The 12613-nt window shown below is 30.9% G+C and overlaps 1 protein-coding gene across 1 annotated transcript; it reads right to left on the reverse strand.

Annotated features, from left to right (window-relative positions):
• Positions 1 to 10912: 10912 nt before the first annotated feature.
• On the reverse strand, positions 10913 to 11665 carry LOC141696087 (uncharacterized). The gene has a single exon (XM_074500275.1). It carries the CDS (start codon positions 11663 to 11665, stop codon positions 10913 to 10915), a length of 753 nt encoding a protein of 250 aa, XP_074356376.1.
• Positions 11666 to 12613: the final 948 nt, after the last annotated feature.

Consider the following 12613-nt stretch of genomic DNA (forward strand, 5'->3'; position numbering starts at 1 on the left):
ATAAAAAGTAGCGTTTAATATAACATCCAACATCGATAAAAATAAGAGTATTTGACATATTTATAGACACGAGTCAACAACTAATATATATCAAATTATTAATTTTTTCGTAACATGTGGTGGGTTGTTGGTGCCGATAAACATTCAATTATGGGATTCAATATTATAAATGGTATCAGCACCCTCTTCGGTCGGAAGTACAAAAATATTGTCCAAGTTTCCGTATACGTGTTCGTGAGATTTTTGAATTGATCTTAGGGATGACAATCGGGTCGGTCGAAACGGGTTTAGCAAAAACCAAACCCGAACCCGATTATTTTTGCCAAACCTGAACCCGAACTCGAAAAACCCGAACCACTAAACCCGAACCCGAACCCATTGGGTTCGGTTCGGGTTCGGGGGATGGGTTCGGGTTCGGGTTCGGGTTTGTAGATCACTATCAAATTGCACATTAATTTGCATAAACTCTGGTGAAAAATTATTAGGATCTGATTTGAGCAAAGTGTTCATAAATATGAAGATTTTGAAATTTTTGGGATTGAATTAGAGGGTTGAGAGATGACAATGGATCATACCTCTGTGAATAAAATTGTTAGTGAAATAATGCAACAATCTTGACCTTTAGTATACTTGTATTAAACATGCTTTGCTAAAAACATATTTCAACGACTTTAATGTATTAGTTTGTAAAAAGTACACTTTTTTAGTACTAATATTAGTAATATATTATATTACTACTTATAAAATATAAAATATTATTTATATATTAATATGGGTTTCGGATTCGGGTCGGAACGGAACGGGTTTCGGGTTTTCGGGTCGGGTTCGGAACGGTATGCCTTAAATCCAAACCCGACCCGAAAATGATTCGGGTTTAAAAATTAAACCCGAACCCGAATCCAAACTCGAAATATTCGGGTTCGGTAAAATCCGATCGGATCGGTAAAATCCGATCGGATCGGTACGGATCAGGTATTAATCGGTTCTGTACAAATTGCCTTCTATAATTGATCTTTAATGGGTTGTTGGGTCCATATTTAACGTCGTTAGGAGTAACGGCCGAATATTTGCCAAAGACAGCGGGGACAAAGGGTTTGAAGAATGGCCATTTTGTTTGTGGTATATAAGAGAAAAGGAAGGACATAGGACGCTCCTTTGATGCCCTCGGAGTTTTCCTACGCCAACTATATAGGCTTTTTGTACATCTAATTTTATACATAAAATTTTCTTATTAACCCCCTTTCTGTCCTTTGCCCCGTAAAAACTGTCATGTCCAGGAGAGGGTGTATCATAATAAAATGACAGACTTCCGGGATGTACATGTTAGTTATAAATTTTAGCTGATAATTAAATAACGAGGCAAATACGTATTAGCAAAAGTTTTGTTTTATATAACGAGAAACCAACATGCATTTATTGGAACGAGAACTCATCATTTATATCTTATAAGTTATAATATGTACTCCTGTCCCATTGAATTGTATACGTTACTTTTCGGCATGTTTTTCAATATTCATTAAAAACATAACTCAACAATATTTTTAATTTTTTTTTTCTGAATAAAAATTTCATATTTAAACTCTTATTAAAAAAAATTGAAAAAAACATTATCAAACTATACTTTATAAAAGTCTCGAAATACGTGTAAACAATTAACGTATAGAATCGAACGGGACGGAGGGAGTATATAATTATAAGTTTTTTTTTGTGAGTATACATGAAAATAATTTTATAATTTGATAGTTATAATATATATATACACAGAGAGAAAAAGAAAATTATGGAGACCGGTTTTTCATTGAGGATGTTGGAGATCATGTATGTTTTGCAACCAAAACACTATAATATATTATTTTCTGAAGTATATTTTACGAGTATTACTAATATATTAAAAATTATTGAAAATTATTTAAGTTAAATAAGTAATATGCGTATGTTCTTCAAACTGAATAAATGTTCTGCAAATTTAACATATCAAATAATATTCAAGATTTGCACGATAAAATATTTTTATACTGTGCATATATGATATTCAAGATTTTGAATAAAATAAGAATCATTATATTGTTGGAGATCGCGGAAACCAATTATATTTTACAACTAAAATCTTGCATAAAAATATTACAAAACTTATTATTTTATGAACTATATTCTATAAAGATTATTATTTTATTCAAAATCTTGAACATCATGCATGTATTGCATGTGGAACGTTGCAAAATATTTTATTATACAAATCATGTTTAGTTTGCTGGATATTTATTCAAATTGCAGAACATACACATTATACTTATTAAATTTAAATGATATTCAACAATTTTTAATGAATTAGTGATATTCGTAGAACTTACTTCACAAAAATAACATATTTCATAGTGTTTTGATTGCAGAACATAGGTGGTGTCCAAGGACTTCGATAAAAATGTGGTCTCCATATAACTTTTTTTGGGTTAGGTTTTAGGGAGTCCCCTATTTCATTGGAGTCCATATATATTTTGCAAGTAAAATATAGCTTAAATTGTTGCAAAACGTATTATTTTTCGAATGATATTCTACAAATATCACAATTTTATTGAAAATCTTGCAAATCGCATAAATTTTACAAATAGAACGTTGCAATATATATTATTTTACAAAACATGTTTAGTCTGCAGAACACAAATGTTCATGTTGCAGAACTTACATATTGTACTTGTAAATATATGAGATTTGCATGATTTTATTGAAGTAATGATATTTGTGAAACATGTTTTTGCAAGATAACACGTTTTAGAAGATATTTTATTTGCAGAACAATAGACTCCGTGAACTGCAATTAAAAGGTGGATTTCATAGAATTTTACTCTTGTAATATATATGTAATGTTTGTTAACTAGTTTTTAAGATGTTTAGATTGTTACAATTCTATCAAAAACAAATATTAATTGTATATTTTATTTTCACTTGTATTAAATAAAAAATTCAAAAAAATATTTTTAATATTTTATTTACAACCTCTCTTTTTTCAAAAGATAGTAAGTCAAACTTTGAGATTTCTCTCGATATACTTAAATCTTACTTCATCCGATACGTTCATTTCTTCAGAATTATTAGTTTTTAATATCACTCTTAGTTATCGTTTTAAAGATCTTCAACCTAAACAAAGAGGAAAAGGTAGCAGTTTTCGTCTTGTATCGATTACTTCATAATTGATTATTTGCAACGAATATAACCGATCCGATTTTTTAAATTCGATTATTTCGTTGTATTTTTCCTGATCAGTATATGGCTAATGAATTGTTATATATAATATAAAATTTAAGTTGAATTGAAATAATATAAAAAATATATATTAACTTATAAATTATTATTAAAATAAGGATACGAGGATTAAATATAATTCAAAATACAAAAGATAGATTTTTCTTCCAATTAATTCTAAATTCTCCGATTAATCCTAAATCGATAACTTGATCGATCTCTTTTAATTCCTAATTTTTGTAACATTGCTTTTAATTTTATACGTTCCAAAATAGTAAATTTTTTGTAATATACAAAATATCTACATCAACTATTTTATTCCACTACATGCACTATATAATATACTTACTACAATCTATTTTTTTTTAAGTTTCAATTTATAAAAATATGATTTTTCAATCTTTTTTATAAAAGTACGATTTAGCAAACTATGCAATATTAAATGTAACCCGACACAGTCTCAGATGTAATCAATTTTTTTTTTCTTTTTCTATTTTTGTAAATATTTTCACAAAAAATGATAAAATTGCAAACAAACTTAAAATGGTACTCTCCCATAAAGGATGATCCTCTAATTTTTTCACGCAATTCAATATTTTGTAAGAGATACTTAAAAATAATATATTTTAATTTTTTTATTTTGTATAAAAGTATAAAATTCATAATTTTTTTCAAACAAAAGAGATTGAAATGTATTGTTTCTAAATACTTAATTATATATCTTAAAATAGGTGCAAAAATTATAATGTAATATTTTAAAACGGTGGTTGTAATAGTTTAGTGATTTGTCTAAATCAATGACATCCAGTTTCTTATTGCTAAAGTACTTTATTGACAAAACCAAATACACAAGTGAGCTGAGAAGAGGACAAAATTTGTGTTATGTTAGGCTTATCTTTTATTACCAAGCTAAATAGTGGGATTTTAGTATTTATTTTTTTTATAAAATTGTTTTGAAACTAGGTTTATATATGAAATATATATAATTGTTGACTTATTTTTAATTGAATATTATTTTATTTTATTCTTAATTTTATTGTTTTTGAAAAAGGGTATGTAATAAATAATTTATATTTTATTAGATTGTAAAATAGTAAAGCATAAAATTAAGTACAATTAATTATTTATTTTCTAATTGTCATATTTAACATGTTTGTGTTTCTTTATTAAAATTTTCTTTGATTTAAATATAAATATAGCTTTAATGAGATATGTGTGATTTGCTAAGGCCATCTCCAATGATGCAAAAATCCAAGTTTGGAATCAAAATATTGATCCAAATTTCAACAGTGTGATCCAAATATTTGATACAAATTATTTTTATATATAATATATAAATATCATATTAAGCAATTTTATCTTAAATTTATCATTTAATCATTATTAACAATTTATATAACATTTCATAAATTAATTAAATCAAAAAAATTAATAAACATAGTTTGTACGGCTTAATCAAAATTTTATGTTTTCTAATATCGTTTTCGAGTGATTTTGTGAGTTGTAATTTCTTTTATGCATTTTATGTACTTTTTATTTTATGCAATGTACTTCTGTTTAAATTTTAATAAAATTATGTTTTCTTATTATTTTAAGTTTTATTTTAAAAATAAATTTTGTTAACTATTAATTCTATTCAGTTATTAATTATATAATTAAAAAATCAAAAATTAATTTAAAATCTCATAAAATAAAAATAACAAAATCATTATTTTATATTAAATCAAGTGATTCAAATTTGGATCAACTTTGGATCACTGTTGAAATATAATTTGGGGTAATCTGTCCAAATTTGGATATTTGTATTTGTCATAAGATTATAATTCAAACTACTACTAAACGTTAACATACATATTAATTAGATAACTGTTTTAATAAAGTAATATGAATATTATAGACATAAAAGAAAATCATTATTATATAAGCACATTATCTCACCCAAATTTATGTAATTAAATTTAGTTTATTTTTTAATTTTATTTTTTAATTATTTTATTTTAACCCAAATGAGTAGTATATATTATTTTATTTTAACTCGATGTCATTATATCGACCAACGAATTATCCTTCCAAATTTAAATTTATTTTCGTCCTGTTCGTATATTTTTTTTAACCGCGTGAGTAATATCTATTATTTTATTTTAACCCGATACATCAAATCCAACTAAATGTATTTAGTTTTTTTTATTCTAGCTTAAATTAAGAGTATAATTTTGTTTAAGTCCAAACGAATAATGTAGATTATTTTTCTTTTATCTCGGGACATTATACCTAGAGTTACAATTTAATATTAGTTTATTAGTTTTGTTTTAGAGAGGTTCAAATTTCAATAGCATAATTTTTTTGGCCCCAATAAATAATAAATTTTATTTTATTTTGACTGAATCATTATACAGATTTATGTCTATTTATATTTATATAATTATGTTGTAAATATTAATCTGTTAATGTGAGTGTTTCTTATTAAATATAAAATAAATTAGAGCACCACCAAAATATAGGTGATTAGTCTCAACTACCAACAAAACATTTTCCTCTTTAATATAACTACTACATTTAGTTTATTACTTCGTCCGTCCCTTCAGATTGTTAAAATGTCTGACACGTATTTTAAGATGAACAAAAAATATAGTTTTATAATTTTTTTTAAAAAAAAATTATTTTCTGAATAAAAGTTTAAACATCCTATTTCTATTCGAAAAAGAAAAAAAATTGAAAAAATTTATAGAACTATACTTTCTATCTATCTTAAAATGTGTGTCTCCTAAAAACAATAACAATAACAAATGGGTGGAACTGAGGTACTATTGTTTTGGCGCGGATAAAAATAGTTATAAATTTGGATATAAATAGTAATTTTTTAAATATATTAAAATGGTTTATATGTTGAATTTATTTTTTAGTACAATTTATTTTTTCAATTATGAAGATGATAACAATACAAAGTCACATAAATAGTATTTTATGTTGCAACATGAAATATAGACGTCGAGAGGGGGATTATTACTTTTATAAATTGAAATTTAGTATTAATTTTTTTGACATGTGAAAATGACGGGGATAGTATTTATTCTAAATTAGTTTAGGGGTGGGTTTTTAGATAAAATGGTGTGCCAAGTTTGGGGTACATGACATTAAGGTATATAATTTAATGCCAAGGTTGAAAGGTGTTATTGATTGTTTTGGAAGCTATTAATTAACCAAATAAATTAACCAATTATTATACTCATATTTGCTTATAAGAGTATAGATATCAATCAATCTTTGTACTTCTAAGCAAACACGATAGAAAAGCATTTAAATTGATGTTGGAATAAAAACAACATCAACGTGCCTGGCAAACGAATTCGTTCTTTCTGACTTTAACCTGGATATGATCATTTTTTAGCTAGAAAAATTTGAATTAGAAAACACATTAGACCCACCACCAATAAAGAAAGGCAGGGAACAAAAGTTAAGTGATGTATGTTTCCTTCTCATTTTTCTTTATCTGCTAAGCAATATTAGCAACTTTGTTATGGAATGTTAAAAATTGGGTTATGATTACTTGAATTTTGAAGATTACCTCGAGTATAATCGATTCTCTAGTTCGTAGTATTTTCATATTACTTTTTACCGTTATGTGGAAATTTAAGTTTTGATAATATGTATTCATTTATATTCAATATAATACATCAGTGATAGAAATGGACATGATAATGAAGATTGTATATTACAAATAGAGAATGTTTATACACAATCAAGTTGCAGAACTAACAGAGTTGACATCTCAGTGAATTGATTCACCTCTCCTCTACTAACAAATACTGACTATATATTGCTCTAACAATCCTAACTAACTAACTTTGACGATAAGGTTTGCTGAGCTGTCACTGTTTACTAAACTGTATGAGTAGCTGTGATAACACCTTTATTAGTAACATCCCCCTGCAAGTGAGGTGTCGAGAACAAATTGCAGACACCTAACTTGGAAAGAAGATAAGACAACTGAGAAGAACCCAGAGCTTTAGTAAACACATCAGCAGGTTGCTCAACAGAAGGAACATGCTGAGTGGTAACCAGACCTTGCTGCAACTTTTGACGAACCAAGTGACAATCAATGTCAATATGCTTAGTACATTCATAAAAAACAGGGTTTGAAGCAATGTGCAATGCAGACTTGTTGTCACAGAATAGAGTAACGGGGGTTAGATGAGACACAGACATTTCAGTAAGCAGGGAGACAAGCCATGTCAATTCATAACAAGTATCTGCCAAGGCACGATACTCTGCCTCAGCCGAAGATCGAGAAACGATACGTTGTTTCTTACATTTCCATGAGACTAAAGAATCCCCCAGTAGCACACAATAACCTGTAAGGGACAATCGAGTATCAGGGCAACTAGCCCAGTCAGCATCACAATAGGACGTGACGGACAAACAACGATCGGAGGAGAACAACAGTCCCTGACCACAAGTGCCCTGAAGATACTTCACAACTTTGAGAGCAGCATGCCAATGAGCCTCCCTGGGTGCATTCATGAATTGAGCTAAAAGATGCAGTGGATAAGATAAGTCGGGACGAGTAATAGTAAGATATATAAGACGACCCACAAGCCGACGATAAGGAGTGACATCAAGTAAATAGGAGGTCGTGTCATCTCCCAACAATATGTGATGTTGTTCCATTGGAATACATGTAGCCTTCATCCCAAACACCCCTGTATCTTTAAGAATATCAACAGCGTACTTGTGTTGCGTCACAAAAATCCCGTTAGAGGAACGAGACAATTCAAGGCCCAAGAAATAAGTGAGAGGACCCAAGTCTTTGATCTTGAAGTAGTGACCCAAGAACTGAACTATCTCATCAAGTAAATCTGAATTATTACCAGTTAAGATCATGTCATCGACATAGATGAGCAGAAACGCAACAGTATTACCTCTAGAAAAACGAAACAAACTCGAATCACTGACAATCTGCACAAACCCAAACTTCAATAATGCTGAAGAGAAGGTAAGAAACCACTGACGTGGAGCTTGCTTGAGTCCATAGATAGATTTGAGCAATCGACAAACCAACCGCTGTCCTGTAAACCGAGATTGAGTAGCAGCAGGTGGCGAATATCCAGGTGGTAACGCCATGTACACCTCTTCACCCAACACATCATGTAAAAAGACATTGGTGAAGTCAAGCTGTTTGAGAGACCAGTTACTTTTAGCTGTCAGGGTAAGTAAAATACGAAGAGTGGACATTTTAGCAACCGGTGCAAATGTTTCAAAATAGTCCAATCCTTCTGTTTGGGTGAAGTGGCAACCAAGCGAGCCTTGTAGCGATCCACCTCACCAGTAGGTAAATATTTTACCTTAAACAACCATTTGCACCCCACAATCTTTTTACCGGGAGGTAGAGGCTGCAACTGCCATGTATGATTGGCCTCAAGAGATGCTAACTCTACATTCATTGCTTCACACCAATTAGAGTGTTTCACTGCTTGCTTATAAGTTGTAGGTGCACTTATAGTTGTCGTACTAGCTACAAAGTGAGTAGGAATAGAATCCAGTGAAAAAACAGACAAGTAATTTGTGAGTGAAACACATGAAGTTGATGATGTTGACTTAAGTTGAATCTTATCAACCAAATGAGTAGGTAAGCCAGTAAATTCAGTGAACTTGGCTGGTAATTGACGAGCTCTTTGAGGTCTGTCAACAACTCTAGGTTGATTATTGATCACATGTGGGGTACCATCATCTGAAGTTAGAACTGGAACTGTTGGAACAGCTGGAACCTGAGCTGTCGCAGTTAGATAAGTGGGTACATAGTCAGCAATAAGGACTGTAGTGTCTATAATGTCTGCACGAGGCACACTATACAAAGGATCACACTCTTTATAGCTCCGAGTGTGAGGAAATAACTGAGACAAAGTTGGAGTATTTATTTCTTTAAATGGAAAGATTGACTCATAGAAAACAACATCCCGTGATACAAATGTTTGTTTGGTTTGTAAATATAGGATTCGATATCCTTTCTTGGCAAAAGGATAACCAAAAAACACTCCTTTCACTGCACGAGGAGCCAACTTGTCAGTAGGATGAGGTACCACAGTAGCAAAACTAAGACACCCAAACACCCTTAGATCATGAAAATTTGGCGGAGTACCAAACAATATTTCATAAGGCGTGAGACCATTTAATTGAGCAGAAGGAGTTCTATTTAGAATATATGTAGCAGACAACAAACAATCACCCCACAAACTTAGAGGAACAGACGAATGAAACCGTAATGCTCTAGAAATATTGAGGAGAGTACGGTGCTTTCGTTCTACTAAACCATTCTGCTGAGGCGTGTAAACAATGTCGTTTGATGAACAACTCCCTTGCTAGCAAACCAATCTGCCAATTCTTTATTTACAAATTCCAAACCATTGTCTGAACGAATGATCTTAATCGAAGTAGAAAACTGATTTTCAACATATGCCATAAAAGCTTTGACAGTGAATATAACATGTGATTTAGAAGATAACAGATAGACCCAAGTTGCCTTAGACTTGCCATCCACAATGATCAAAAACATAGTACAATTGTTGTGAGTTTTATGACGATATGGACCCCAAAGGTCAATATGAACAAGCTCAAAAATAGATTGAGATACAGTAATACTGGTGGGAAACCTGTGTCTAGTTTGCTTTGCCAACATACAACTGTCACACTGAGGAAGACCTTTATGGAACATGTCAAAAGGAAGTAAGACAGGAGATGGTACATGCCCTAAACAATGATGTCACAAGACTGCTTTACTCACACTGGAAGCACAAGCATTAACCACAGAAGTAGCCTGCACCTGAGACTGATGCTCGATAAGCTTGGCTTGACTAAGTAAATATAGACCATTGCATTCTTTACCAATCACGAGAGCCATCTTCCAAGTTGGACCCTGAATAGAGCAGAGTTGAGAAGTAAAGGTAGTAGCACATTGAGTATCACTAAGTAGTTTAGATACAGATAGAAGATTATATGTAAAGGCAGGCACATATAACACATTATGAAGAATAACATCAGAACTAAGGACCACACTTCCAACTAAGATAACTGAAGCCGTATTCCCATTAGGAAGATGAAGTGTAGACTGAACTGATCTAGCATCATGTAAAAGATGTGCAAAAGGTGTTACGTGATCCGTAGCACCTGTATCAACAATCCATTGATCTGACTTGAAGGACAATGAGGAATCCACATTGTTAACATAGTGGAAAACAGTACCTGCAAATTGTGAACTGTTCATAGAAGGAAACCAAGTGTTGACTTGAGACTCTGTATCAGATGTTGACAGATATTTTTGTAAGTACATGAGAAGTTGTTTGCATTGGCTATCTGTTAAAGCCAAATTATCAGAAAAATTGGACACTGCAGGTTGTTCTTGAGTTGCTGTCTGCAAAACCTCTATATTTGAAACCAGTGCCGCATAAATGGCTTTGTTGTTGCTATTATTAGACATAAATCGTGGTTCAGGTTTAGGTTTGCCAAACAATCGGTGCCTGGAGGGATAACCATGTAGACAATAACATTTTTCTTTTGTATGGCCTGGCATATGGCAAAACTCACAAAGCACTTGATCTTTATTCTTATGAGCATTTTGTCGAACACTTTTACCAGCCTGATAACGAGTGCTAGTAGCTTTAACAGATATAGCAACTGATTAAGGTACAACTGAAGAAGACAGAGCAACAGATCTCTGATTTTCTTCTTGAAGTAAAAGAGAGTAACATTGACTTAATGAAGGCAAAGGCGTCATCATCAAAATCTGGCCTCGAATTCCAGTAAATTGCTCACTTAAGCCCATCAAGAACTGTGAGAGCTTAACATCTTGCTCATAAGCATCTAGATTAGCATTAACCGTACACTTACAAAATGCACAGGTACAACGCGGCTTAGTAACCATACATTCAAGTTCATCATTAACAGCTCTAAACTTAGCAAAGTAACCAGCAATTAACAAATTTTCTTGTGTAAGATGCGATATCTCAGATCGAAGTTGAAAAAGCTTAGGAACGTTACTTTGAGCAAAGCGAGTTGCAAGATCAATCCAAATATCCATTGCAGATTTCATGTAAACAACACTATTACGTATTTCAACAGAAATTGAGTTAAGGAGCCAAGATGTTACCATATTGTTACAACGAATCCAGTGCAGAAATAACGGAGAAGTAGAAACAGGCTTGACACAAGTTCCATCAACAAAACCGAGCTTCAACTTAGAAGATAATGCTATTTCCATCGATCTGCACCACTGATTATAATGGCTCTCACTCAAAATGACAGAAGTAAGTTGCATACCAGGACTATCAAATGGATGAAGATAGAATGGATGATTAACATCAACGATTGATGATGATGATGTAGATGTTGATCCAATAGTAGTAGATGCATAAGATGCAGAGGTCGTCGTCATTGTAGAAGATGAATGATAGATTCTACAGAGAATGTATGTAATGATAAGAAACAATCAGAGATGTGAAAATGACTAAACAAAATAAAATTGAGCTGAATCAGATGAGAAATTAAGTGAAGATATGCTTAATTCATCACAGATTCATCATGAAAATGATGAAATCAGATCGAAAATGGAGCATATAGCTCTGATACCATGATAGAAATGGACATGAAGAAGATTGTATATTACAAATAGAGAATGTTTATACAGAATCAAGTTGCAGAACTAACAGAGTTTGTTACATCTCAGTGAATTGATTCACCTCTCCTCTACTAACAAATACTGACTATATATTGCTCTAACAATCCCAACTAACTTTGACGATAAGGTTTGTTGAGCTGTCATTGTTTACTAAACTGTATGAGTAGCTGTGATAACACCTTTATTAGTAACAATCAGTTTCATAAATATATAAATATTTTCTATTTTTGTACACTCTTCATTATTTTTATAAAATCCTTTCAGAAAATAATTTGTTAAAAATATTCACATATTTACATTGTAATTCGAAGATGGACATGCATTATGTATTTTTTGCTTGTTTTAACTTTCTCCGATTTATAAGAAATAATTTACTTTTTCTTGGTTTCAACTTTTAAAATTGTAAGCATATTTTTGAGAATATAAAAGAAAAGACCGTGGACTTTATACATGACAAATCAAAATGCAACATGGAAAATTATTTAAAAGTGGGATAAAATAAAGATAGCAGAACAAAAAAATATACAAGAAATATAGTCGTTTTTGATGGCCCTCTTGTTGACCGTGCTTGTTGTAAAAAAGTATTACAAAATAATTATCCATCTTACTTGTTGGTTAATTAATTTTGGTATAGATGGAGAATATAATAATTATGATCTTACTTATTACCTTATTAACATAGATATATTTATTATTTTTGAAATA

This window comes from Apium graveolens, chromosome 11, assembly GCF_009905375.1.
Source record: "Apium graveolens cultivar Ventura chromosome 11, ASM990537v1, whole genome shotgun sequence".
Taxonomy (NCBI): Eukaryota; Viridiplantae; Streptophyta; class Magnoliopsida; order Apiales; family Apiaceae; genus Apium; species Apium graveolens.

Coding starts and splice junctions, on each gene's coding strand:
- LOC141696087 (XM_074500275.1), bottom strand. CDS start 11,665: ATGACGACGACCTCTGCATCTTATGCATCTACTACTATTGGATCAACA.